General features: G+C 40.0%; 1 protein-coding gene across 1 annotated transcript in view; it reads right to left on the minus strand.

Moving 5' to 3' along the window:
• KIF6 (kinesin family member 6) overlaps window positions 1-26,892 on the minus strand; it is a 356,939-nt gene that overhangs the window by 222,387 nt on the left and 107,660 nt on the right. Inside the window, exon 7 of the mRNA XM_047796598.1 lies at window positions 9,127-9,333. Coding sequence (XP_047652554.1) covers window positions 9,127-9,333 — 207 coding nt within the window. The remainder of the gene's footprint in view (window positions 1-9,126; window positions 9,334-26,892) is intronic.

Genomic DNA, 26,892 nt, shown 5'->3' on the forward strand with positions numbered 1-26,892 from the left:
CACTCAAAAAAATATACAACATGTAGTGACCACCCCCCCAAAACCTGGGCTCAGAATAAATACCTTAACGATGCTCGGTACAATGGTGGTGAAGACGGAATGAAGCACATGTAGCAAAAACCTACCGTGATGAACCCCGTAATCTGAGGGCAGATGATAGAACTTGTACAGAACTGGATACATTATTACTCTGTTCTCAGTCATGGGGAAATTTGTATAAAAACTCAAGAATAAATCATGCCAATTTTTAAAAAATCCTACCAAAATTAATACGTGTGCCTCGTCTTCAAGGTAGAAGAACCAGAACAATAAATGAGAACCATGAGAAACAACAAGGGTTCATGGTGGAGACCCCAGATGCTGGTGTCAGATTGTCCAGGTCCAAATGCTGGCCTTACCAGGGCCTGTCACTCAGCATCTCTGCCTCAGTCTCTTTGTCTATAAAACAGGGGAAAGACAGTATCTACCTGAGCATTTGGGATGATAAGAAGAGTTAAAAGGTGCAGGTTACTTTGAGTGGAATCCAGCCCATAATAAGCGCTGTGTACACGTGTGTTTTCATTGTAAGTGACGAGGGAAGCACGCCTTGTTCAACGAAGGCTCATCTTACTCTCACACTTAGGAGTGTCTTACTTAGGAAGGTGGGAGATGGATGACAAGCCGCTGTGGGCTGTCTCCAAAGGGAGCCACCAGGGGTTCAGAGAAGATGAACCCAGTGTGAGTACTTTGCCAGGATGTCCATCGCATAAGGAATAAATCATAAGGAATAAGGAATAAATCATCCTCAGATGTGACGTGTGACTTCAGGGGTGTCACAAGGCGCTGGTTGCTGAAAATACCGCTGAAGCCAGTCCTAGTCTTTCCTCCTCCCAGGTGTGTAATCATCAGAACTTTTTCTACTTTTGTTTACAAAATAAGATGACAGCATTGTTTTTGAGGGCTGTTTTATACAAAATTATGTAACTGTATCACTGGTCTTACTGTAAATTCATGACCACAGATTTTACTACAAACCAGAAATCCTTTGATATTCTCTCAAAAACCACTTTTCCACTCTCAGAAATGGGCCTTCACACCTTATCCTTTTGCTTCAAACATCTACCCAGCTTCCTCTCCCTGCCTTCAGCCTGAGCTGATGACCACACACCCTTTCTTCTAGGTGTCAGCAGCTTGACCAGAACTATCTCCTGACTTGTTCCTAAACCCCTCACACATTCCAGCCTTCCCACTGTTACTGTCTGTTCCTGTCCGAGTCCAGCCCTCTGTCTCTTCCCTCTTCTCCTCTCACCTACAATTAACCCCTCTCTGTGCATCAATTTCTCTCTCACCTGGATCACTCCCATCCTGCCTGCCCACGACAGTACTGAACAGAGACAGCTCTTGCCAAGGTCATCAGTAACCTCAATGAACCAAAAGCACCAACTGCCATCTCACCTGAGCTCTGGTTCAACTAAGGATTCAACACGGGTCTTCACTGCCTCCTGTAGGAAACACTTTATTCACTTGGTAATCAGGACCCCACACTTTTCTGGTTTTCATCTTTCCTCAAAAACTAGTTAATGAATGCTTCCTTTTCTTCTTCCAAGTGATATCTAATGAGGTTCTCCGGGCTCAGTCCTTGATCCTCTTCTCTTTCTGTCTACGCGCTCTCCCTGTATAATCTCATCTGATCCTCCAGCTTAAATACACCTATATCCTGATGATGCCCCAATTTATATCATCGACCTCAACCTCTCCCCTGAGCTACCATCCCTGCGGCAACTCCACATTTCCACCAGGAAGTCTGTTCTTGACTCTCTTTCCCCTCTACCCTCAACCCGGACTCTTTCTCAGCCTTTACCCATCATTATTAGTGGCACCGCCATCCACCTAGTGGCTCAGCCCCAAATCCTAGGCATCATTCTTGATTCCCCCTCATGCCCAACACCCAATTTCTATTAAGTTTACCTACAAAACACACCCAGAACTAGACTCTTTCCCACCTCTTTTGCTACCATTCCCCTTCAAGACCCCATCTTCCCTTCCTTGGACAACAGCTCAAGGCTTTGGATCAGTCTCCTTCCTTCTCCTTTTGCCTTCCCATGGCCTCCTCTCTTCAGAGCAGCCAGAAGAATCTTTATAAAATCTAAGTTCCATCAAGTCACTGCCCTGCTTACAACTTTCCCAAAGCCCTTAGTATAATGACCCAATGCCTGTGTGATCTGCAATATACAAGGGAGAAAAGACAGTCTCTTCAGTAAGTGGTGCTGGGAAAAACTGGGCAGCTACATGCAAAAGAATGAAATTAGAACACTTGCTAATACCATAAATAAGAATAAACTCAAAATGGATGAAAGACTTAAATGTAAGAACGGAGGCTATGAAACACTTCAAGGAAAACGCAGGCCAAACACTCTCTAACGAAATCCCGTCTATTATATGACCTCATCTCCTGTGGTGCTTTCACAGTGCACACTGGCCTTGTGTTCCCTCGCTGTGACAAGTGTAGTCCCACACTGCAGCCTTTGAACCTGTTTCTCTTAACCTGGGGTGCTATTGCCTGAGATTTTCTTACAGTTTCCTGCTTCTCATCAATCAAATCTTGGCTCAGGTTTTAGGTCCTCACAAGGGCCCTCTCTGAACTCCCTAATCAGAAGAAATACTCCAATATCCAGGCTTTCACTCTATTTTATTTTTCTTCCGGTGCTTATCTCTATTTGAAGCTTATTTATTTACTTGTTATCTGATTGCTCACTTGACTTTCTGCTCCACAAGGCAGAAACAGAGGACTCTGTTTCTTATGTTCATGGCTCTATCATGGCTAAGAACAGTGCCCACTGCCCAGTACATGTGGCAGAAACAAACTTGTCTCTCTCAGCTCTCGTGACAGCCCCCATTCTGGTTCTACTGCCTACAAAATTACATTTCCTAGTCTCTCTTACAACTCACAGTTTGCATGAGACCTAGCTCCGTCAAGCAGACACCCCTGTGTGGGATTTGGAGGTGAATAATGAGAGGTGGTGGCCATAACGAGGAAGACAAGCTTTGTAGGAGAGTAGGGCGGCAAAGGCCTCTGGTTCTTTTGAGGCAGCTACAGGGAAGTTTCTGGAATCTAGGACCCAATGTCCTCGTTGCCAAGTGGAAATAGGAGTTGTGTTCTACGGAGCAGCTCTGTGGTGTGGTTAGAAGTGTCTCTTGGTTGCTCTGCTCCCAGCTGGGCAGCATCCAAGCCCGGTTTTCTAATTTTCCTTGAGATTCTTTGGTTTAATAAACTCTGTGCTGCTTAAATTAGCTAGAGTGAATTTCTCAGTTTGCAACTAAGAAATCTGACTAATACAATGTATGATCAACTCTTATTTTGTTAAATGACTATGAACAAATGAATGAGTAGATTAATTAGTTTTACCCAGCTAAGGTGGTATGAGGGTCATTATCATTGAATGAGATTTGAGAGAATGAAGCATCAATGTAATTGGAAAGGGAGTGAGTAATGTGGTGGCCCTGACTGGCCAGGTGGCAGCATGGGGTGCAGAGCAAAGCCTCAGACCCTGAGAACCAAGAGGACAAATACCTGAAACAGGCAAGGAAGGCCCAAATACCAAAAACCAACAGGGGTTGGTTGGACAGACATGCAGAGAGGGTGGCATATTGTTTATAAGTCATCAATTAAATAGCTAAGAGTTTTCTAAGTACTTTCAAGTTCCTTCATCAAACACATGTTGCTATGTTTTTCCTGCTCTAGGAAACAATATTGACATCTTTTCTATTCAATAGTTTTACTGACAACTTAGATGACATGAAGAACATGCTTATTAAATTTCCTTTTGATATCACTTTAAATGGTATGTTAGTTAACTTGCTCTTGAGTGTAGTAACAGAAAATGTAACCCAAATTGGCATGAACCACAAGGAAATTTATTGGTTTACGTAACAATAATAGGAAATGCTTTAGGTTAGAAATGACCCAAAAGGTCAGGGACTTTTTAGTCAAGGACTTAGTTTTTGCCCAAATCTCTACTCTATCTTCCCTGTGGCAGAACTCTGCCTTTCCTCATGGCCATAGGATGGCTACCAAATGCCCTGATGTTACATTTGTCTTTACTTATACCTGACAAGAGAATGTCCTCTAATCATTAAACATAAGTCCTGAGATTCACTAGGGACCCCCTTGAGTCATGGGCCATCTCTTTACCACTATAGCTAGAGGAGAGGTGGGCCTGAGTCAGCTTAGACCATTCGGGGTCTACTCCTGGTGGGATATACATCTGACTGCATGATGTAGAGGCAATCGCAATGTCCTTTCCAGAACATTCTGAAATTAAATAATGAAAACTAGAAATGGGATGGTGGATTAGAAAATATGGTCTTTAAAAGTGGGGGAGGAGTTCCCGTCGTGGCGCAGCAGAAACGAGGGACCATGAGGCTGTGGGTTCAATCCCTGACTTCCATCAGTGAGTTAAGGATCCAGCGTTGCTGTGAGCTGTGGTGTGGGTCACTGATGCAGCTCGGATCTGGCATTGCTGTGGCTGTGGTGTAGACTGGCAGCTGTAGCTCTGATTAGACCCCTAGCCTGGGAACTTCCAACATGCTGTGGGTGCAGCCCTAGAAGGCAAAAAATAAAAATAAATAAGTAAATAAAGGAAAGTGGGGGAAATGAAGGCAGCAAGTGCTAAAAGGAAGAACCCAGGACTTAGGGTCAGAATCCAGCTGCCCACTTATATGATCTTAGCTCAATCTCTTAAATGGATTAGCCTCAGTTTTCCCATCTGTAAAAGTGGGATTCGAAAGCCTGTCGACCTCATAGAAATGATTTAAAGATCCACAGAGAGAGCTTCTGGGGTAGTTGTTGGTAAAACAGAAAGCATCCGTGTTTGGAGGGGTCTTCAGACCATGTTTTTTATGACCCCTTTGCAGAGTTAATGTTGGAGCAGAATAAACCCATTGTTTACTGGGTTTGGGCCATTTCCTTAGGAGACAGCCCTGAGCAGATGTCCTCCCAGCTCTAAAGGATGCTGGGAAAACCACGATAAGCCCAGACCCCTTGGATAGATACGGATCTTCCAAGTGACCCAGACGTGGCCAGGAGTTGAGGGAGAGACACAAGGAGCTTCTTCTCTGTGGAGCTGCTTCGGGTTCCTAAACCGGGTGGGAACCAAACAATCTGCATGGCACAGGGTAAGGAGGTGTAGACGCCACCTGGATTTTTTTTTTTTTTAAATGTGTACTTCCATTTTTGGACCTCATGTGTAAATACAAGGACCTGTTCCCAAAGTCATTCTTTAAGCAACAAAGAGTGGAACCTCACCTTATACTTAACAGTATCTCTAAGCACCTAGAAACTGTGCTTGAAGCCAGTAATTTTTTTGCTATTTCATGAATTAAAGAAAATTTCTTTTAAAGGGCTCAGAAATCCACGGAAGATTATCCCCTGAAAACTGACCCTAATGTGGGAAGGTTACACCCAACACTGGAATCATCAGCTTTCCCTCCTGAGGGCAGCACCTTTCGTGGAAGCCAAGTGCAAAGTGACACTCAGAAAAAGCACCACTCGCATTGGATAACTGGCTGGGGTGACCCGGCTTCTGGTTTCTGTGGAAGGAGAGAGCAAACACTCTGTGCTCAGTGGTTTCTCATTTGATGTTTGGGCCGTCAGAGACTCAGGGTCAAGCAAGGAGCACTTGGTGAGCTTATGGTTAGAACAAGTATGTGCGGCCCCTTCCTTTTCCTCCATGGACTCAATTTCTAGGGCCCAGATGTACCCTGTTATTGTGGCTTAACATGTTTTCAAGGAGACTCTTTGGAAAAAGTACTGTGTGTATAAGGAAAACTCCAAAACCAACAGGACTCTGGCAAACAGAAATTTACTTACTTATGAGCACAGTAAGGTGCATTCAACTCGGAAAGGCCGTGCCCTGCAAGCAGGTGTAAGGTCTTCCAGTTATGGCCAGAAGGGCAGTTACCTTTCTGCGTGGAATTTCGACAAGTGTGGGCTAAAGCATGTAAGAAAGTTTACCAAACTGTCTTTTCCTAGTCTGTGTCCATCTTAGATGCTGAACCTGAGACAGAGAAGATGCACTTAATCTCTGACACCTCCATGAATTTCTACTGCAGCGTTTATCTTCCCGCGCTGCACGTATTTGTTTATAAGCTTGGCTCTTTCGCTGGACGACATGGCAGCATAGACTACTTCTCAATCGCACATCTATCCCCACTGCCCAGTGCAACTCGTGGCGCCCAGGGGACAGGCCATCATCGTTTGCTGAATGAATGAATGAATGAAGCTAATTAAACTAAACTGTGTTATGCATCCAGTCTCTTAGCCCCATCATAAAGTACTTTATATAGAAAATGTGTTTAGAAAGTCCTTGAATTCTGTTATTTTTATCAACAGCATCTGCCCACTCTCTTTACTATTCTCATCCCTACATTCTCTTTGGGTCCCTCTTGTGTATGTCTGTGTAAAATTCCAGTATTTTTCTACTACACACTGAATTTCTTTCTAGCAGTAGCTCCCAGGTTTACTCAACCCCACATATCCATGTCCACACACTGCAGTTTCCATATTTATGTCCTTCTTTCCTCTCATACTAATCTTCTCCCTCTCCTCCTTCCTGCATTATTTGAGGTCATCACCTCCATGAAGACACATGTGCATTAGTACAAATAGCTCACAGCCACAGGGATGCAGGGGGTGTCTATGAAACAGGTTACATTTGGAGAGCCAAAAGTCAATGGCATGTGACTGTCACTGTGACCCTGGGTGAATCCATTCCCCAGATGGAGCTAAGGGCTGAAAGCCTCCCGGTTCCCACTGTCTGACATGCTCTGACCCCATCCTAGCCGGGCTCACTCCTACTCATTCCTCAGGTCTCTGCTTAACATCAGCCCTTAGAAGACTTTCATTAACCCTCCGCTTCTCAGCCTAAGTGCCATTCCCCTCAACGAGCTCTCTCGCCCCCAGGCTTGCTCTGCACAGCTCCCACTGGGATCACAGCCATGCACTTCATGAGCACTTTTTCATTCCCTACACTGGGCCATGAGGCTTCGGTGTTCTCAGCACTACGCTCTAATGCCTGGCGCAGTCTGCAGCACACGACCGCTCCTTACAAGTATTTGTTAAATAAACGAAGAAAATCAAAGGCCACACAGCCCCCAAGACGGCTCACTGAGGCTGATGTTACAAGAATGTTGAAGGGAAGAAAATGGAGGGAGAGGGGTGGTTTTAAGGATAAGGAACAGCATGCAAAGGCGATGCAGAATGAAGAAAATGAAAGGATTAGGAGCAGAATGGCTTTCTCAAGTGATTACGATTGGTGCAAATTTGGATTCCGCTAACAAATATAAATATAATTTTGCATGAATGGATGGGCATAATGGGAATTAAAAGACGGTGCAACCATCTGAAACAAGTATGTATATTTTGAAATCAAGCACTTTCAATAGAGTCTCTTATGTTTTCATACCAATATTATATAAATGTCCCATTAAGTGAAAAGATCAGTTAACGCAGTAGTATGTAATATTTGAGCAAGAAAGAGCTCAGGAATGCTGACTATTGTCAGAAACACTAAAATGACCTGTACGTCACACAGGCCTAAATCTCTGGATGCTGCATCACTGGGGTTCATTGGGTCAGAGCCTAACCGTGTGTGCGGGTTCACAAAGAGTTCCCTTAGGTTTCTCTCCATCTGCTTTTTTAGACAACTTGACCATGAGAAAGCACTGAACATCAGGACAGTATCATTCTCAAAAAGGTTCACTAGGCAGTTGAAAAAAGTACTTTTTTGTTTTCTCAAATCTTTCAGCCTCCAACGTTCATTAGCAAATCCTTCTGCCTTGCCAATGTCCTCTGTACTTCTCCACTCTGGTTTTTGATCATGTTTCACTCTCTCTTTTTGTTTTTAGAATTTGGAAGGGGTTGCCATATTTAACATGCAACTCACAGCATTTATTCTCACAGAGCTGAAAAGAACTTGAGAAATCATATAATTCCATCCATTCCTTTTACGGAGGAGGTGTTTTTTTTTGTTTGTTTGTTTTTTGTTTTCTGGAAGATTTATTTGGCACAATTCAGATGAGCTTTCTCTGCCTTTGGAGTAAAATTCAGAAATTAAAAATTGGGCATGCACTGGGATGGACTGTAGTAAACCTAGAGTGGGGACAGAGGGGGAAGCTCAGGCAAAGAGAACCCTCATGGGGTCAGCATCATCAACTAGATGAAGCCATTACAAATGGAAGATACTGGTCATCTCCACATTATGTTCTCCTAGCCAATCTGCCAGCCTGAAAAAAATAGGCCACGGAGGCCATTTCTAGCTTATATTCACACTCACTACTAATTTTACAATAAAAACGATACGGCATAGGGGAAAAACAACATGGGCTTTGGAGCCAAGCAATTCTAGGTTCAAATCCTCCTCTCGCCATTAGCTGCACAGTCTTGGAAAGGTCTGGGGGACATCTGAGTTATAAAAACAGTAAGGGGTAATAACTAATACCCACAGCGCAGAGTGTTGTGAGGTTTACATAAAACGGCTGATACGAAATTCTAGCAGCTCCACTAATGTTTACAGCGGCACTACTGACAGTAGCCGAAAGGTGAAAACAAGTTTGGTTCATCCATAGTGAATGGAGACAAGTGATCCTATATATCTATGTCTATACATACACAATGGGATATTATTCATCCCTGACTTTTCCTTTGAAGGAAATCCTGATACATGCTAAAACATGGATGCACCTCGAAATTATGCTAAGTGAAATAAATCAGACACAAAAGGGCACATATTGTAAAACTCCACTTCTTTGAGTACCTAGAATAGGCACATTCATAGAGGCAGAAAGTAGAATAGAGGTTCCCAGGTGCTGGGTGTATAAAGAGATGAGGAGCTATTGTTTAATGGGTACAGAGTTTCTGTTTGGAATTATGAGAAGTTCTGGAAATAGATGGTGGCACATTCTGAATGTACTTAATGCCACTGAATTGTACATTTAAAAATTAGCAAATGGTCACTTTTATATTATATGTATTTTGCCACAATAAAAGAAGAAAAAAAAAAGACAAAAATGCTAATACAATGCCTGATGTAAAATAGGTGGTCCAAAAATGGTAGGTCTAAGTCCATCCATCCCACTCTCCCCGTTTACCTGTTCTAAGTAATGGAGTGATAAGTTGATGTATTTGGCTTCTGTTAGAAGCTGGCCCCCGACTCCAGTCTTTGCAACTCGCTCTGAGCCAGCCAGGTCCACCAAATGCAGTTTGGCATGTCGCACGGTTGCAGATCCTGGTTCCTTGCTTGATAAGTGAATGGTGAAAATACAGTGGGATCGGGTTGAAGCTTGGTTCATAGGAGTCTGTAATAAACAAATTGTAAAACGAAAGTAAATGTGAACAGTGAGAACTGTTGAAGCAAATCAACAGATGTAGATGTATATTCCCAGGGATGAGAAAATTCCCATGAAGTCAATGCTGTCAAATGGAGTAAAAATACTTGTAGCTGAGACCCGTAATGTGAATTATTTTCAGTGTGTTATCTCTTGACTCATAACAGATGGGGATGGGTTCATTCAGAAAGTGAGAAAAGACTTTGAATGAGGTAAAGCTTGGGTCTTCTGAACCAATAAAATAACTTTGAATATTTCATTACATGACTACAATCCAGACCTTAACTTTCGCTAGCTATATCGAAAATTTTCAATGTGAATTTTATGGTAAAAGAAGTGAGAATGGGTGCAATTGTAAACATGATCCACAGACAAGGATACCCAACATCCCTACTACTACCCAACACTGAACTAGGGCTCCCAGTCAATGTAATTAATAGGAAAAAGAAACATGAGGCATACTGATGGGAAAAGAAGAAATTAAAGTGCCAGTATATACAGAAAATACTGTGGTTTACATAAAGAATACAAGAACATCTACAAACAAACCGTTAAAGACTAAACGGTTACTAAAGCTACTAAAAAGGGTAGCTCCCACTGTGGCTCAGCAGGTTAAGAACCTGACTAGTATCCATGAGGACGCGGGTTCGATCCTGGACTCACTCAGTAGGTTAAAGGATCCAGTGTTGCCGTGAGCTCTGGTGTAGGTTGCAGATGTGGCTCAGATGGGGTGTCACTGTTGCTGTGGTGTAGGCCTGTAGCTGCAGCTCTGATTAGACCCCTAGCCTGGGAACTTCCATATGCTGCAGGTGCAGCCCTAAAAATAAGAAAAAAAAAGACTAAAAAGATCAGCAAGGTTGCTGGATCCAAGATCAACATGATAAATCAATAAAGTTCTAATAATCCAGCAACAAATAAGCAGGAAATATAATATCATTCATAATAACAGCAAAGATGGTAAGATAATAAGAGATTCTACCTTTAAAATTGTGTAATTTACAGGTAAAATGATAATACTAAGGAATATAAAATGAAAACCTGAATATATTGTGTGCCAGATGTTAATATATCATTTCATAGATAGGAAAATTCAAAATTAATCTCTACGTTAATCCTTCTGTATTAACCTATATAGTCAACGCAACTGAAATACAAATGCCAATGGTTTTGTTTGCCGAACAAAACAGTTCCCGTCGTGGCGCAGTGGTTAACGAATCCGACTAGGAACCATGAGGTTGCGGTGCGGTCCCTGCCCTTGCTCAGTGGGTTAACGATCCGGCGTTGCCGTGAGCTGTGGTGTAGGTTGCCGACGCGGCTCGGATCCCGTGTTGCTGTGGTTCTGGAGTAGGCCTGTGGCTACAGCTCCGATTAGACCCCTAGCCTGGAAACTTCCATATGCCATGGGAGCGGCCCAAGAAATAGCAAAAAGACAGGGAAAAATAAACCAAAAAAACAAAAACAAAAACAAAAAACCCAAATTGATTCTAAAATTCAGATGGAAGAGCTAATACTGAAAAATAATCAAAAACAATTCTGTGAAAGAATAATAAGGAAAGGGGTCTTGTCCTGCTGTAGATCAAGGAAGACTCATGATGCCAGAGTAATTAAAACAGTGTGGTCCTGGTTTAGGAACAGATGCCTAGATGAAAGAAGCATGCTTTGCTCCTTTAAAAGGGACTCTGTTGCAGGGATAGGTGACATCAGACCCCAGTGGAGAAGGATGAACTTATTAAAAAATAGTGTTGGGATAACGGGCTGTCCATCTTGGAAATGTAAATTCAAATTGCTCCCTCACACTAAGCATACAAATTCCAAAATGTATTAAAGACTTATGTGTAAAATAACATAACTTTAAGGTTAATGAAAGAAAATATGGAAACATATGGTAATCAACTTAAGGTAATAATAGATAATCTATGACAAAACATAAAATACAAAAATAAATGAATTTGAAATATTTGACCAAATAATCAAAAATTTAAAAAATTCTGGGTGGTGATAGCTAACTACCACAAAGTTAGAAGACTGGGAGATGAGCAGTGCCCACTGTGGCTCAGCTGGTTAAGGACCCTACATTGTCTCTGTGAGGATGTGGGGTTGATCTCTGGCTTTGCTCAGTGGGTAAAGGATGCGGTGTTGCTGCAAGCTGCAGTATATGTTGCAGATGCAATTCAGATTCTGCATTGCTTTGGCTGTGGTGTAGGCCGGCAGCTGCAGCACCAATTAGACCCCTAGCCTGGGAGCTTACATATGCCACAGGTGAAGTTCTCAAAAGAAACAAAAACAAAAAAACAAAAAACACTGAGAGATGATACTTACAATAGAGATGGCTGACAAAAGATTAATATTTGAAATAAAGAACTCCCACAAATCGTAAGAAAAAGACAATTCAGAAAAAAAAAATAACCAAAGGACAATCCATATGAACAGGCAATACATTAAGAGGAAATCTGAAAATGGTCAAATGGTTTTGCAAAAAATGCTCAAACTTACAAATAGTCAAATCCAAGAATAAACTGTTTAATTCACCTCTTTCAGATTGGCAAAAATTTTAAAAATGAAGTCGAACAAAACAAGCATTTATAAGAATATAAGGAAGTAGGAACTTTTATAAACTGCTGGTGGGAAGGAAAATCTAGAATCTTTTTTGAGAGAAGTACCTGTGACCCACAAGCCAGCAATAGACTGACTAGCAGGTATATTTCCTTGAAAGAAACCTGGGCCAGGTACATCATGGGAGAGAGACAGAGACATAGAAAGAGATGGAGGTTTATTGCAACACTGCTTGGGCTGGCAAGAAGTTGGTGCAAGATGTACAGCCTAAATGGACATCGGCAATGAGAAAGATGTATAAACTGGGATAATTCAAACTACAGAAAATTTAAAGGGAACAACGTGTGTGTGGACTGACGTAGATTTCTAAAATAGAATGCTGAGAAAATACAGCAGGTTAAAGAATGATATAAACACTATGGCGGAACTTAATTAAAAGGGTGATATTATCTTAAAATATTGGTTCATGGTGCTATAACTCAGGTCATTTAAAGTGTAAAAGATGGGAGTTCCCAGTGTGACTCAGCACATTATGAACCCAATTAGTACCCATGAGGATGCCGGTCTGATCCCTGGCCTCTCTCAGCAGGTTAAGGATCTATGGCATTGCTGTGGCTGTGGTGCAGGCCAGCAGTGGCAGTTCTGATTCAACCCTGAGCCTGGGAACTTCCATACGTCGCAGGTGCAGCCCTGGAAAGAAAAAAAAAAAAAAAGCGTAAAAGATGGACTAGAGGATATAGCAAATTAATGAGAGTGGTTACCCTTGTGAGGGATGGAAGTGAAAGGACAACAAGGAGGATTCAACTTTATCCGAAATACCTCATTTCTTTTATTTAAAAATTATCAGAAGTAAGTAGATATCAGATAGCTAAAAGTATCTAAAAGAAGAATTATCTAAAAATATTCCAGAGAGTTCTCATTGTGGCTCAGGGGTAATAAACCTGACTAGTATCCATGAGGACGCAGGTTTGATCCCTGGCCTCGCTCAGTGGGCTAAGGATCCCACATTGCCATGATGAGCTGTGGTGTAGGTTGCAGACGTGGCTCAGATCCCTCGTGGCTACGGCTGTGGTGTAGGCCAGCAGCTACAGCTCTGGTTAGACCCCTAGCTTGGGAACTTCCATATGCCATGGGTGAGGCCCTAAAAAGAAGAAAAAAATTCCAAAGGAATGCTTATATGAGTAAATGCCTTCAGATCTCCATCTTTGGAAAACGAGATTTAACGAAAGAATTTCCACATGTATTCAGACAGGATAACATACTCAGATGCCATTTCAACCAGAAATTCTTTCTGTAAATATCAGTTCTTGATATACGCCATCATTGATTTACACCAACTAGGAAAATACACAGATGTCAAAATATTGGTCTAGTTTTGGTGATGAAGATGTAGCTAGTGAATTAAAGAGGCTGAAAATTTGACCCATTACTCGTTGCCACAATAACTATACCCAAACCTAGCCAGTGTGTGATTTTGCATGCTAAAGTGGATCAGCAAATAACCGTGCATGTAAAACCGCAAACTCAAATTTAGAACCCAAGTTGAGGTGTTTTGGAAGTGACTGTAAGTTATTTGCAGAACTTAAACATGGGTTTCATTTCACTGTTATATTCACACAACAATAAATCCTGCAGCACTGTAACAAAAGTCAAACGGCAATCGATATAAATGAATAACATAGAGACTATTCCCTACAGCTGTCTTCAGCTTCTAAATTGATGCACTGAAATCACAGTAAACTGAGGGCCATTAGCAAATATTGGAAGAGTGAACCCATTTCAAAGGGTATATCAAAGTGAATTGTATTTCTGGGGTCTGTAATTAAAATGCAGTAATATGTGTAGGAGTCCATGCCTACAATTTTGTAACTTCTCATAAATATTTTCTGCATGAGGTAGTAGTTGGTGTCCTCTTAGCAGAAATTTTCTAAACCTCAGAAAACATTCTTATGTGTAGCTGTTTAAGTGTGATTGGATGTGCCAGTGTCTGCTCCGTGTTTATTTAAGGATGTCTTTATGTCTCATAGGCATGCCCCTGCATTTGTCCTTTTAAAGGTAAAACAGTATTAAAACATTTCTGAGACTGCCTAAGAACAGATGGCACTATTTAGGCAGATTCATTCAAATTTAAGCGCACATTTTAAACAAATGTGCTCTTGGCACTACAGACAGTGCCTTTGGAAAAATTCTAGTGATGATTAATCATCTGCCTGCAGAGCTTTCCCATTTCATCTCAGTCTGTGTGTACAGCTCCGTGTTAGGCAGTATGGAGATGAGAAGGAAAAGAAGGCCTGGACCTTGCCCTCAAGGCATTTATAATCTGGTTCAGAAGCTAATGACAAGACATGTAAACAGAGGGTGGACCCCGAGCAAAAGGCAAATGTGTGGGGAAGAGAGTGACCTGTTCTCAGCACTCAGAATCCTGATCTTTTAGGTAAAATCTAAGAATGCTATTTCATTACCGAGGCTTTCCACTCTCCTACTCCCAGGCTTCTGGAATGGTACTTTCTCTCTAACTGCTTGCTCTGTCCCCTTTTCCTTTATCAGAACTTTTCCTCTCTAGTCCCTGTAACAGGCATGTCCCAAGCCATGGTCATCAGTCATCATATTTCTTCCTCTTGGGGGTTCTTCTATGGCTCTGATTCTCATTGAATTGGTACCATAGCATAGTTAAAAAATTACATACCCATGATGGAAGATAATATAAGAAAAAGAATGTGTGTGTGTGTGCACACACAATGACTGGGTTACTTTGCTATACAACAGAAATTGACACAACACTGTAAATCATCTATATCCTAAAAAATTACACCCCCAAATCTTAGAATCTGGTATCAGATGACCTGGTTTCAAGCCCTGGTTTCTATCACTTACTGCTGTTGAACATTTAAGCAAATTTATATAAAGTAATTTTGGGTTTTCCAGCCTTTAAAATGCCATAATAAGACTTGCTTTGCTGCAAAGAGTTATACTAATCACTGATTGAAAGGTTGAGGTGGTCCATGAACTGTAAAAGGTCTGAACATTTGAATAGGTGTTCATTCTGTTCCGATGCCTCCCACATCATTTCCAGCCACAATTTCTCTGGATCCAGATTAGAATGTCCAAGAGCTGGATTGATAATTGTCACTAAAATGCCTTGCCGGCATTTTGAGCTTAAGTTGCTCCAAACAAGCTCATCACTTTCCCTCACCCCGAGTCCCCACAGATGGATATCCAATCCGTGCTATTCCTGATGCATTTAGCTCCACCCACTGCTCTCCACCTCCAAACATCCTTTACCTCTGGCCTTGGTTACTACATTCTTTCCCTGCTAGTCTCCCCATATTTATTCTTGTCTCCTCCAACCATTCTCCACCCTGGAGACAGAGTAATAATTTAAAAACACCTATCTGATTATATTAATTCCACCAAATCCCTGAATTAAACTAGCATGCTCCCTAAGACTAATATCTCCAGTTCCTTCAACTGTCTAACACAACTGTTTATCACTCATTTTTAAAAATGGCACTTGGACACTCTGAATTGAATATATTCTTTCTCTCTTTTTTTTTCTTTCTTTTCTTTTCTTTTTCTTTCTTTTTTTTTTTTTTTTTTTTTTTTAAGGGCCACATGGGTGGCATATGGAAGTTCCCAGGCTAGGGGCTGAATTGGAGCTACTGCTGCCAGCCTATACCACAGCCACAGCAATGCAGGATAAGAGCCATGTCTGCGACCTACATCACAGCTCATGGTAACACCAGATGCTTAACCCACAAGCAAGGCCAGGGATCAAACCTGCATTCTCATGTAAGCCAGTTGGGTTCATTACCACTGAGCCACAACAGGAACTAACTGAATATAGTCTTTCAAATGAAACCTAATTACAGCAGAGGGAACTGGAATCTCGGCAATCTGAATCTAGTGTTGCCAATAAATGGCACAAAAAGAGTTAAACCACACTTGCTCCAGCCTCTTATCCATGCTATGGAATTTCTTTGGGAATCATACACACTTGTTTATATGATGACTGCATTCGATTAGCTTTTATCCCAACACTACTCTCTGTTGAGATAATTCTGGATTTTGACTTTTTTTTTTTCAATTTTGTGCTATCTACTATATGTTGTAGCTTCTCACCCAAACAGTCTGTAAGACATAAAGTAGGGTGGAACAATAGCATTTCTCTCTACTCCAGTAGCTAACAGTTATGGGTATTTTCTAATTGGTTTCAATCCAAGTACTTTTGTGTACCTTCAGTTTCTCTTTATATCCCCAAGGATATTTTGCGAGTCTTCACTAAATAAGTTGAATTCATTTGACCTATAAAATTTTAATAATCCTATCAGAAAAGTAGATGAAATTAGCTTAAGGTTAATCAATGCTGACCCTTTCCTAATTAGTTATTGACTATCATTTAATAAAACTTTTCCAGATTCTTTTTCAAGACTTGGTATCAAGAATATTAACCTATCATTTTCCAAAAGTTTTCTTTCTTTGGAGAATTGGGATTATATGATTTTCTCATAGAAACTAAAAGTCTAAAACCCAGGCTCACTGAGTCCCTTACAGAGTCATCAAATTGGTAACCTGCAGTCAATAAGAACTGGTTTTCCTCTTTCTCCTTTCCAGCTCAGCAAACGCTTACTTCTCACTGAAGGTCTATCCTAAAGGTTACCTCCTGTACAAAGGCTCTCCACTTCCCACCTAGACTCAGCTCTTTGAAGGCAGGGACTGTGTTTTCTTCATTATTGTAACCCTAGCATAACACTTCACAACAGTTTTCAAAAATGTTCGTTAAATTGTTGACTCATGCTCATTTCTAGTTTTCTGGAATCTCTATGGCATGCTTCATAACTTCTAAAAATCTCCAAATAGTTCAGAGACTATAACTGCAGACTCTTTAAGTCCATGAAATATAATTCAACCCTAAAAATTAGAATTATTTGCAGATGACATGATGCTATACCTAGAGAATCCTAGACTTTAGAGAAAACTGTTAAAGCTCATCAATGAATCTGGCAAAGTCACAGGATACAAAATTAATACACAGAAATCAACTGCATTTCTACATACTAACAATGAAAGATCAGAAAGAGAAATTAGGGAAACAATCCCATTTACCATCATATCAAAAAGAATAAAATACTTAGGAATAAACCTACCCAAAGAGACAAAAGACCTATACTCTGAAAACTATAAGACATTGATGAAAGAAATCAAAGAAGACACAAATAGATAGAAAGATATACCATGCTCTTGGATTGGAAGAGTCAACATTATCAAAATGACTATACTACCCAAGGCAATCTACAGATTCAATGCGCTCCCTATCAAACTACCAAGGACATTTTTCACAGAACTCGAACAAAATATTTTAAAGTTTGTTTGGAAGCACAAAAGACCCAGAATAGCCAAAGACATCCTGAGAAAGAAAAATGGAGCTGGAGGAATCAGGATCCCTGACTTCAGACTACACTACAAAGCTACAGTCATCAAAACCATATGGTACTTGCACAAAGACAGAAATGTAGATCAGTGGAACAGGATAGAAAGCCCAGAATTAAACCCATGCACCTACAATCAACTAACCTATGACAAAGGTTGCAAGAATAGACAATGGAGAAAAGACAGCCTGTTCAATAAGTGGTGCTCAGGAAACTGGACAGTCACATGTAAAAGAATGAAATTAGAACACTTCCTAACATCGTACACAAAAATAAACTCTAAATGGATTAAAGACCTAAATATAAGACCAGATACTATAAAACTCTTAGAGGAAAACAAAGGCCAAACACTCTCTGACATAAACCACAGCAACATCTTCTCAGATCCATCTCCTAGAGTAATGACAATAAAAACAAAAATAAACAAACGGGACTTAATTAAACTTAAAAGTTTTTGCACAGCAAAGGATACCCTAAACAAAACGAAAAGACAACCCACAGAAGGGGAGAAAATCTTCACAAATGAAGTGACTAACAAGGGATTAATCTCCAAAATTTATAAACACCTCCTATAGCTCAATACCAAACAAACAAACAAACAAACAACCCCATCAATAAATGGGCAGAAGATCTAAACATACAATTCTCCAAAGAAGACATTTGGATGCCCCCCCCCAAAAAAAACCCATAAAAAGATGTTTGACATCACTAATTATTAGAGAAATGCAAATCAAAGCCACTATGAGGTACCACCTTACACTGGCCAGAATGGCCATCATCAAAAAGTCTATAAAGGGAGTTCCCGTCGTGGGGCAGTGGTTAACAAATCCGACTAGGAACCATGAGGTTGCGGGTTCGGTCCCTGCCCTTGCTCAGTGGGTGAACGATCCGGCGTTGCCGTGAGCTGTGGTGTAGGTTGCAGATGCGGCTCGGATCCCGCGTTGTTGTGGCTCTGGCGTAGGCCGGTGGCTACAGCTCCGATTCAACCTCTAGCCTGGGAACCTCCATATGCCGCGGGAGTGGCTCAAGAAATAGCAACAACAACAACAACAAAAGACAAAAAAAAAAGTCTATAAAGAGTAAATACTGAAGAGGGTGTGGAGAAAAGGGAACCCTCCTACACTGTTGGTGGGAATGTAAATTGGTGCACCCACTGTGGAAAACGGTATGGAGATTCCTCAGAAAACTAAAAATAGAATTACCATTTGATCTAGCAGTCCCACTCCTGGGCATCTATCCAGAGAAAGCCCTGATTCAAAAAGACACAGGTACTCCAATGTTCATTGCAACACTATATACAATAGCCAAGACATGGAAACAACCTAAATGCCCATAGACAGAGGAGTGGATCAAGAAGACACAGTACATATACATGATGGAATATTACTCAACCATTAAAAGGAAAGAAATAATGGCATTTGCAGCAACATGGGTGTACCTAGAAATTATCGTGCTAAGTGAAGTCAGTCACACAATGAGACACCAACATCAAATGCTATCACTTACATGTGGAATCTAAAAAAAGGATACGATGAACTTCTTGCAGAACAGATACTGACTCATAGACTTTGAAAAACTCATGGTTTCCAAATGAGACAGGTTGGGGGGTGGGGGGATGCACTGAGGATTTGGGATGGAAATGCTATAAAATTTGGTTATGATGATCATTGTACAACAATAAATGTAATAAAAAATCATTGAGTAATAAAAAATAAAAATAAAAATTAGAATCATTTGAAACAGCAAGATTGACTCAATCCCTACACCTATCATGGGCTTCAATTACTCTTTGTACCTGATTTCGGAGCTCTTATTAACCACTACCCTATACATCTTCAACTGCCTTTTCTCTCACCTAAAATGTTCTCTTAATAATCAAGTATTGGTCAATATGTCCTTCCCCTTCTCTGAAAATAAGCCAACTCAAAATTCACTTATATTCATGAATTTCTTTGGACTATTCCTAATTGGCATCAGCTAGTGTGTTCAGAAAGGCCATTTAAACATTGGTGCATACGTAGAAGATAATAATATCCAAACTCTGAGAAAATCCATTGTTCCAAACAAATTTTTAAATGTCCACCATTTAAAAAATTATGACTTGCAATGGACAATTTTCTACAGAGGATAGATAATGAGAGATGATTTTGTAATCCACCAAGGCTTCAGTTGAGTGTTTGGTGGTCAGCCTAATTCGTGCAGTGTAAAGAGTGGTGTGGATTATAAAAGGTATTTCAAAAATGACCCTGTCAGACAATGGTACCTTCAAACTGTCTATCTAAAAAGGGCTTGGAGTAGCAACGTACTGAGCACTGGTACCTGAAGCTGCTTCTGCTGCTTTACATAATATAGCATTAAACTGGAAAAATCCACATGCCTGTATTGAAGGCTAAAACTCCTTCTCCTACAGCCCTTCAGGCCACTCACTGGCACCATCTGGGCTACCACTCTAAGAAGCTATTTCATATGACAAAAAAATCTCAAATTTCATTGAACAAGAATCATTTTCCACAGAGTAGGAGATACTCCTAGGCTGAAAGAGAAATCTGCAAAGAAAGGGTATAGGAGTTCCCACCTTGGTGGTATAAAGTGGGTTAAGAATCCAACTGGAGCGGTTTTGGGTCACTGCAGAGGTGTGGGGTTCAATCCCCAGCCCAGTGCAGTGGATTAAAGGACCAGGTGTTGCCACAGCTGTGGCTCAGATCCAAGTCCTTGCTCAGGATCTTCCTTATGCAATGGATAGGGCCATAAAAATTTATTTTTAAAAGAAAAGAAAGGAACAAGAATTGGGTAATACAGATAAGCATTTTCAAAAGGCTGCCTTTCGGAACCTGCAGCTGAACAACTACTAATCTTCATGCTCTTTGTTTTTTTTTGCAAATATTCTTACTGGTAGATCAACAAAAATTTCCACTTTTTTTTTCATTATTTTCATGATGCTTTGTGCATGTGTGGCCATTTTCAAGATTGAAAATTTTGATTTTGGGGCAAAGTTGATAAGCAAAATATGACTTTTGTGTTTACATAATATACTATTACATTTTTTGTAACAAATTTTCTACTTTGGAGTTAATCACATATCTTTTTAATAACTTCAAAATGATTATAGTTAATAGCCTTTAATTATTCAAATAATTTATTTACATGTTACATATTTACTTATATTTACATATAAGATATCCTAGGATCCTCTGGATACTTGCTTTTTCTTGTTGTATCTTATATCTAGTTCTTATGTACCAAGACCTTTCTTTTTTCTTTTGTTTTTCTTTCTTTCTTCCTCCCTTCCTTTTTAGTGCTCCACCCATGGCATATGGAAGCTCCCAGGCTAGGGGTCAAATCAGACCTGGCCTATGCCACAACCACAGCCACAGCAACATGGGATCCCAGCCACACCTGCGACCTACACCACAGCTCACTGCAACACCAAATCCTTAACCCACTGAGTGAGGCCAGGGATCAAACCTCATGGATACTAGTCAGGTTTGTAACCCTCTGAGCCACAACGGGAACTCCTGAAGACCTTTGTTTTTTCAATCACTCTTCTATCTTGGAGTGAAGTAGCTCAATAAGAATTTCCACTAATTTAGAATAGGTCAGGTGAAGAAAATCTCTCTTAGGTTAAACAGGAGTATGTAATGCATATGCTTGAGATTCTTTAAAGTAAACCAACTAAAACAACAGCAGCAACCACAGAATCCAGAATTTAGCTTTTACTCCCGTTCTCCTTGTTTGATAACACTTTCTAATGAAACATCATAGTTGAACTATTCCTTTGCTCATTTGCTCCTAGTTGAAGACTGAAAATACTAACCTCCATGTGTTCCCCAGATGGATATCTGAGACTTTCAGGTTAAAACTCACTTTAACCAAGGATTTTCTAACCCTCCCCCAACTGGTTAAATCATTCCTTGTCTAATTCCTCCCACGGCAAATGGGTTGGATTAGAAGGCCCATCATGCACTTGACACACTTCAACTCAGCCTGGAAAAATGACACCTGACCAAATCTAGTGGTTTAGCATGTGACCCATAAACACCTGCCTTGATCTTTTCTGAAGCTATTTCAGAACATACCGCTTAGCAGCAAAATATCCCCAATTAGATAACCCTCTGTTGGAATTAATGACCCTGAACTACTCATTTTCCTTTCTGATTTTTCGTTTTCTAAGGTACCTGGCTTTTAGAGAAGTAATCAAACTCATTTTCTGTAGCAACAGGATTTCTAGGTCCAGCATATTATCCAAGTAGCTTTGTAAAAGAGAAAAACAGACGAGGCACACCAGTTTTGCTTAAAATTTGAAAGTAAGCTTTGGAGCAATCTGAAACATATGATAGGAATGTTTTACCAATTGTGATTCACCATTCTGATAAGAATAGCATATTATGTTTCATTATATATACCTTCTAACAAGTCTGGAATCAGCTTGATGGATTTTTGATTTTCATGTCTTCAAAGATCTATTAGACGACTTCAAAATTTTAGGAAAATTGAATGTCAGAATTAGTGATGGTTCTTCTGTTGGATGTCAAAGTTCAGAAGACTGCTTCCCTATGGGTCATTTCTCCAAAATTTGGCAAATTAAAGTAAAAAATATTAAATCTAAGTAGGCTCATATCTGTACATATGGCAAATGGAGAAGACATTTTGCCTATATCTTTAATCAGAGCTATGTTCAACTATCATTCCTGTTTAATATTTTTGAACTGTGTATCATCCTATCAACACCAGGATAAAGATCTGCTCTCCAAACAATGGAAAAACATATAACCCCAAATGTCTGCCCACCTTTTAATTTTATTTGACTGCAAGAAGAATATTTGCTTTACACAGTTGTTTAGTTTTATATCTACTTTTAAATAAATTCAAAGTTTCACACTAGTACTTTTATAATGCTTCTGGATTGCCAAGCTCATAAATTTATCTCTTACTTGGTTAGAAGTAATTTTCAGGCAATTTTAAAATGTATCTCTGGGTTCATTTTCTCCCTGAATTCACACACACTTAAAAATACTTGTGTGATGTTTTTATTTTTTAAGGACAACTTGAAAATTTGGCTGGGTATAAAATTATTGGGACACAATATCCTTGCTTCAGAGTTGTTCCACTGTCTTCTGGCACTGAATATTGCTGTGGAAAAGTTGTTAAAGAACAACCATTTAAACTGTCATTCATAGTTGGCTTGCATTTTTCGTACTGGATGTTCATAAAGCTCTTTATTTAGCTTTGGAAATTAGTAACCTCAATAGATTCTATCTTGGAGTTGAGTTTTATTTGTTTGTTTGTTTTACAAAACATGCCCTTTTCATTTGCAGATTCAAGTATTGAAGAAACTTCTCCCCGCCCCATCCATGTTCTTTTCTGTCGCCCTCACTCTTTTCTCCAGGATGTCTAATTACTCACAACTGGTGTCTCCTTTGTCTCTCTTTATAGATGTCATTTTTCTCTATTTTTTATGTCCTTAGTTATTTTTCACCTCCTCTTCCTTCTCTTCTTCCTTCCCTTCCTTTATTCTTACCTCTTTTTTGCTTCTTGATGGCACTTTCATCAAACCCTCTATAATGGCTTTCTTTTTCTCTTTTACTTCTTTTCCAGGTTCTTCAAGCTTGCCTTTATTGTCTTCTCTTGTCTTATAGACTTTTCTTTGAAAATTTCTATATTTTAAAGCTATTTTTAAAAACTGATATAGATGTAATAAATTCATTGAATAATAAAAAATAAAATAAAAAATAAGAAAATAAAAACTAAGATTGCATTTAGGTAACATATTTATGATTATGAAGTATACTGCCTTGCTTCCTAATGTAAGCAGACCTCAAATGTATATTCCTCCCCACCACCCATATTCCCTATATATGGAAAAATCTTTAGCTATTTTCCTTCTGATAAAATTTTATCTTTTTCCTAGAGAGTGGTGTGGAGGGTGAGTAAAGGAATATTCAAATTCAGTTTGTGTCCTGAGTACGTTTACACCTGTTTTGTTCATGGCCTTAAGAGCACATACTTTCCTCAATATTTTGCACTGAAAGGTTTGGGATGGCAAAATCCTTTAAGTCACATATTCTCTGAATCCAACTCACCAAAGGTCATCTTTTTTTTTTTTTTTTTTTTTGGCAGTGAGCCTAGACCACTGACCATAAAAATGGCCTGGCGCTAAAGTTTCTTCTTTGAACTCACCTTCTAGAATGTACAATGAATATCTAAATAATATCCCCTACCATCCTTGCCTATGTTCTTAGATCTCATCACTCTAACCAAAAGATCATTGGATTTGCATTTAAGAATTGTGACCCTTTCTTTAACGGGAAACTGTATCCTGCCTGAGGTTGGAGAATATATGTGTTGGCTCTCAGCACCCTCCCTCACCATAATTCAAATTTCATAGCATTTGGCAGATTTCCTTATGGTTTGAGGTTATGGCTATTTCCTTATTTCACTGAAGATGGCTTTTCCCACTTCTATTTTTCATTTTATGTTGCTGTTGTTGGTGAATTTCAATAACAGGGAGAAGAGTAAAAATTACCTTCTTCTGCTATGTAATCAGAAGTCAGAATTTTAAAGATTAGAAAAAACTCGGAAGCTAAATTTTTATAGCCAAGAAGCTTGGGTTTCTCTAATTATGTATATAGAATAAGTACATTTTAATGTTCTAATAATGGCTGCACTGTACGACTTCATTTATTTTAATAAAAATTTCTGACTCAAAACTCATGGTTCATGCAATACCACTAATCAGACTAGATGAAAGCAAAATGCAAACTATGCTAAGACACAATTCCTAGTTAAGAAAGACTATATATTTCTCATATATAAAATGTAAAAAAGAGAGAGACATGCCTGGAATATAGAAATGCTCAAGTTTTTTTTTTTTTTCTTTCTCTTTTTAGGGCTGCATGTGTGGCATATGGAAGTTTCCAGGCTAGGGGTCAAAGTAGAGCTGCAGCTGCCAGCCTACACCACAGCCACAGCAACACAGGATCCAAGCCATGTCTGTGACATACACCACAGCTCACAGCAATGCTGGATCCTTAACCAACTGAGTGAGGCCAAGGATCAAACCTGCCTCTTCATGGATACTAGTCAGGTTCATTACCATTGAGTCACAACTTTGAACTCTAAGTGCTCAAAATTTAAGTTTCCATCTTTCTACACCTAGTAACATATATACAGTAGATAAGAGAAGAGGTTAGAATTATCAATACATCATTTGGTAAGGCTTCTTGCTGCCTATTGGAACCTAATGAGAAAAGAATTCTATTCTTATTATAACAAGACTGGGGTCAAATGTGTTTTGCTTCCCCAGGCTCACAAATCTTGCTAATTATATACAACTAAAATATCTTTCCAACGAAAATCTGTGAGGATGTGTTAATTCAGTGTCTCTCTAATGGTCTAGTAGAATATGATTCTGGAACACTAATTGCAACTCAAATCCTCTTGTTTTCCGCACATACTACACAAGGAGATGGAGGCTTAGAGAGCTGTTGACAAACACAGTCACACAGTAAAGCTGCTCTTTTCTTCCTTCCTGAGCCGTCCTCAGGTCCAACAACAGCTGTTCCAGTAACTGCACAAATCTAAACCTCCACTCGCAGCCTGTCTCCCAACTCTCTGCACTTCCACAAGGTCATACATTCACTCGAAAAGTTTGATAGTGTGCAAAGTCTGCGAGCTTACAAATACATCAGCACAGTTTGGATGCATTTAGTATGTTTTTTATTTCAAGCAAAGAATTAGGTAGAAAGAACTCTAATAGCTCCTGGAAACATAATTTATAAATCCAGTAAACGCTGTTGGTAGGCTGGTTATTTAGAAAGTAACCTCTTCCAAAAAGTCTGAAGTACCACAAATTAAATTTTAAAATGTCAAAGTCATCTGTGATGTACTCTGTACTCACCAAGAGGCTCCATGTACCGTATACCCACCCTCAATTCTGGGCCCGAGATCCCAGATCTTTTCTCCTGAAATCACTAGGTCTTCTTCTCCATATCAATTCAACAACAACAACAAAATTTATAAATTAATGACTGACCAACTATGTAGTTGCCAGGAGCTGAGAGAACAGAGCTGAACAGGACTAGAGTCTTACCTTTAAATAGTTGCTAGCTGAGAACTGTAAGGTCTCTCCAAATGTTCTGCTGTAAATAGCATATTATCACTCCTGAATTCATGAAGGTACAGACACCAGGTACCAATCATAGAAGAATTACATCTGAGGTTATGTGGACACCATATTAGCTTTCTAATACAGCCAACTGGGTGGCTTAAACAATAGAAATATACTATCTCACCGTTCTGAAAGCCAGAAGACCCAAATGAAGGTACTGGAGGGGTTGGCTATTCCTTCTGAGTGCTTTGAGGGATGGCTCCGTTCCAGGCCTCTCTCCTTGGCTTGAGGATGACTTTTCAGGTTTACATGGCACACTCCCTCCAAATAGGTCTGTCTCCAGACTTCCCCATTTTAATAAGGACACCAGTCATATTAGATTAAGGCCCACCCTAATGATCCCTCTTTAACTTGACTACTGCTATAAATGCCCTATCTCTCAATAAGATCATAGGCTGAGGTACCAGAGTTTAGGACTTCAGCATATGAATCTGCAGGGCAGGAGAGTACAACCCACAGCAGACACGACTGTGAGGTTTTGGTGGAGAGGATCCCAGACACTATTCTCTTCTCCAAATTGCCTTGTAAAAGAAGGCCGTGTTAGTCTAATTATGCAATTTTGAGCAACATTATGACTCCTTAAAAAGAATATTTAAAAGGTGCTTTTATCAACGGAGATTGCTCCTAGAGGGAGCATCTGATTTCGTTAATTTGGGACAGCTTTGGCCAAGATTCAGGTAAGATCCCCGTGCTCCAGGAACCTCTAATAACATCCGTTCCAACACGATGATGACCATCTCTGAGGCCAAAATGGCGACAGTGGTGTGTGTATGCAACTGGTCATCAAATTTCAACTCAAAACAACAAAATACTTTTTTTTTTTTTTTAGGACTGCACCCTAGGCATACGGAGGTTCCCAGGCTAGGGGTCCAAATGGAGCTGTAGCCACTGACCTACACCACAGCTCATGGCAATGCCAGATCCTTAACCCACTGAGCAAGGCCAGGGATCAAACCTGCATCCTCATGGATACTAGTTGGGTTCATTAACCACTGAGCCACAATAGGAACTCCACAAAACACTTTTTAATAAGAAGAATTATTCATTAGTGAGCTCTTGCCTTTCTAAGCATGGCATCCAAAGCAGAAACCATAAAATAAAAAGATTGACTGTTTTTTTTTAATGTAAACTAAAAGAAAATTTATTAAATGGGGGAGAATATTTTCTAAATACATGACAGAGGTGAAAATTATTATCTTTCACATTCATTCCCTCAATGAGTATTTTCTGAGCTCCCACTATACCTCAGGCTTTGTTTCTGGGTGGGGAGGATGTGAACAAGTCCCAGCCCTCATGGCATCAACAAACCAACCAGACCCACCCTGACACTCCACGAGAAGCACAAGCGGAAGATGGACAAAAACAGAAAGATATAAGAGAATG

The sequence above is a fragment of the Phacochoerus africanus genome, chromosome 9 (assembly GCF_016906955.1).
Source record: "Phacochoerus africanus isolate WHEZ1 chromosome 9, ROS_Pafr_v1, whole genome shotgun sequence".
Taxonomy (NCBI): Eukaryota; Metazoa; Chordata; class Mammalia; order Artiodactyla; family Suidae; genus Phacochoerus; species Phacochoerus africanus.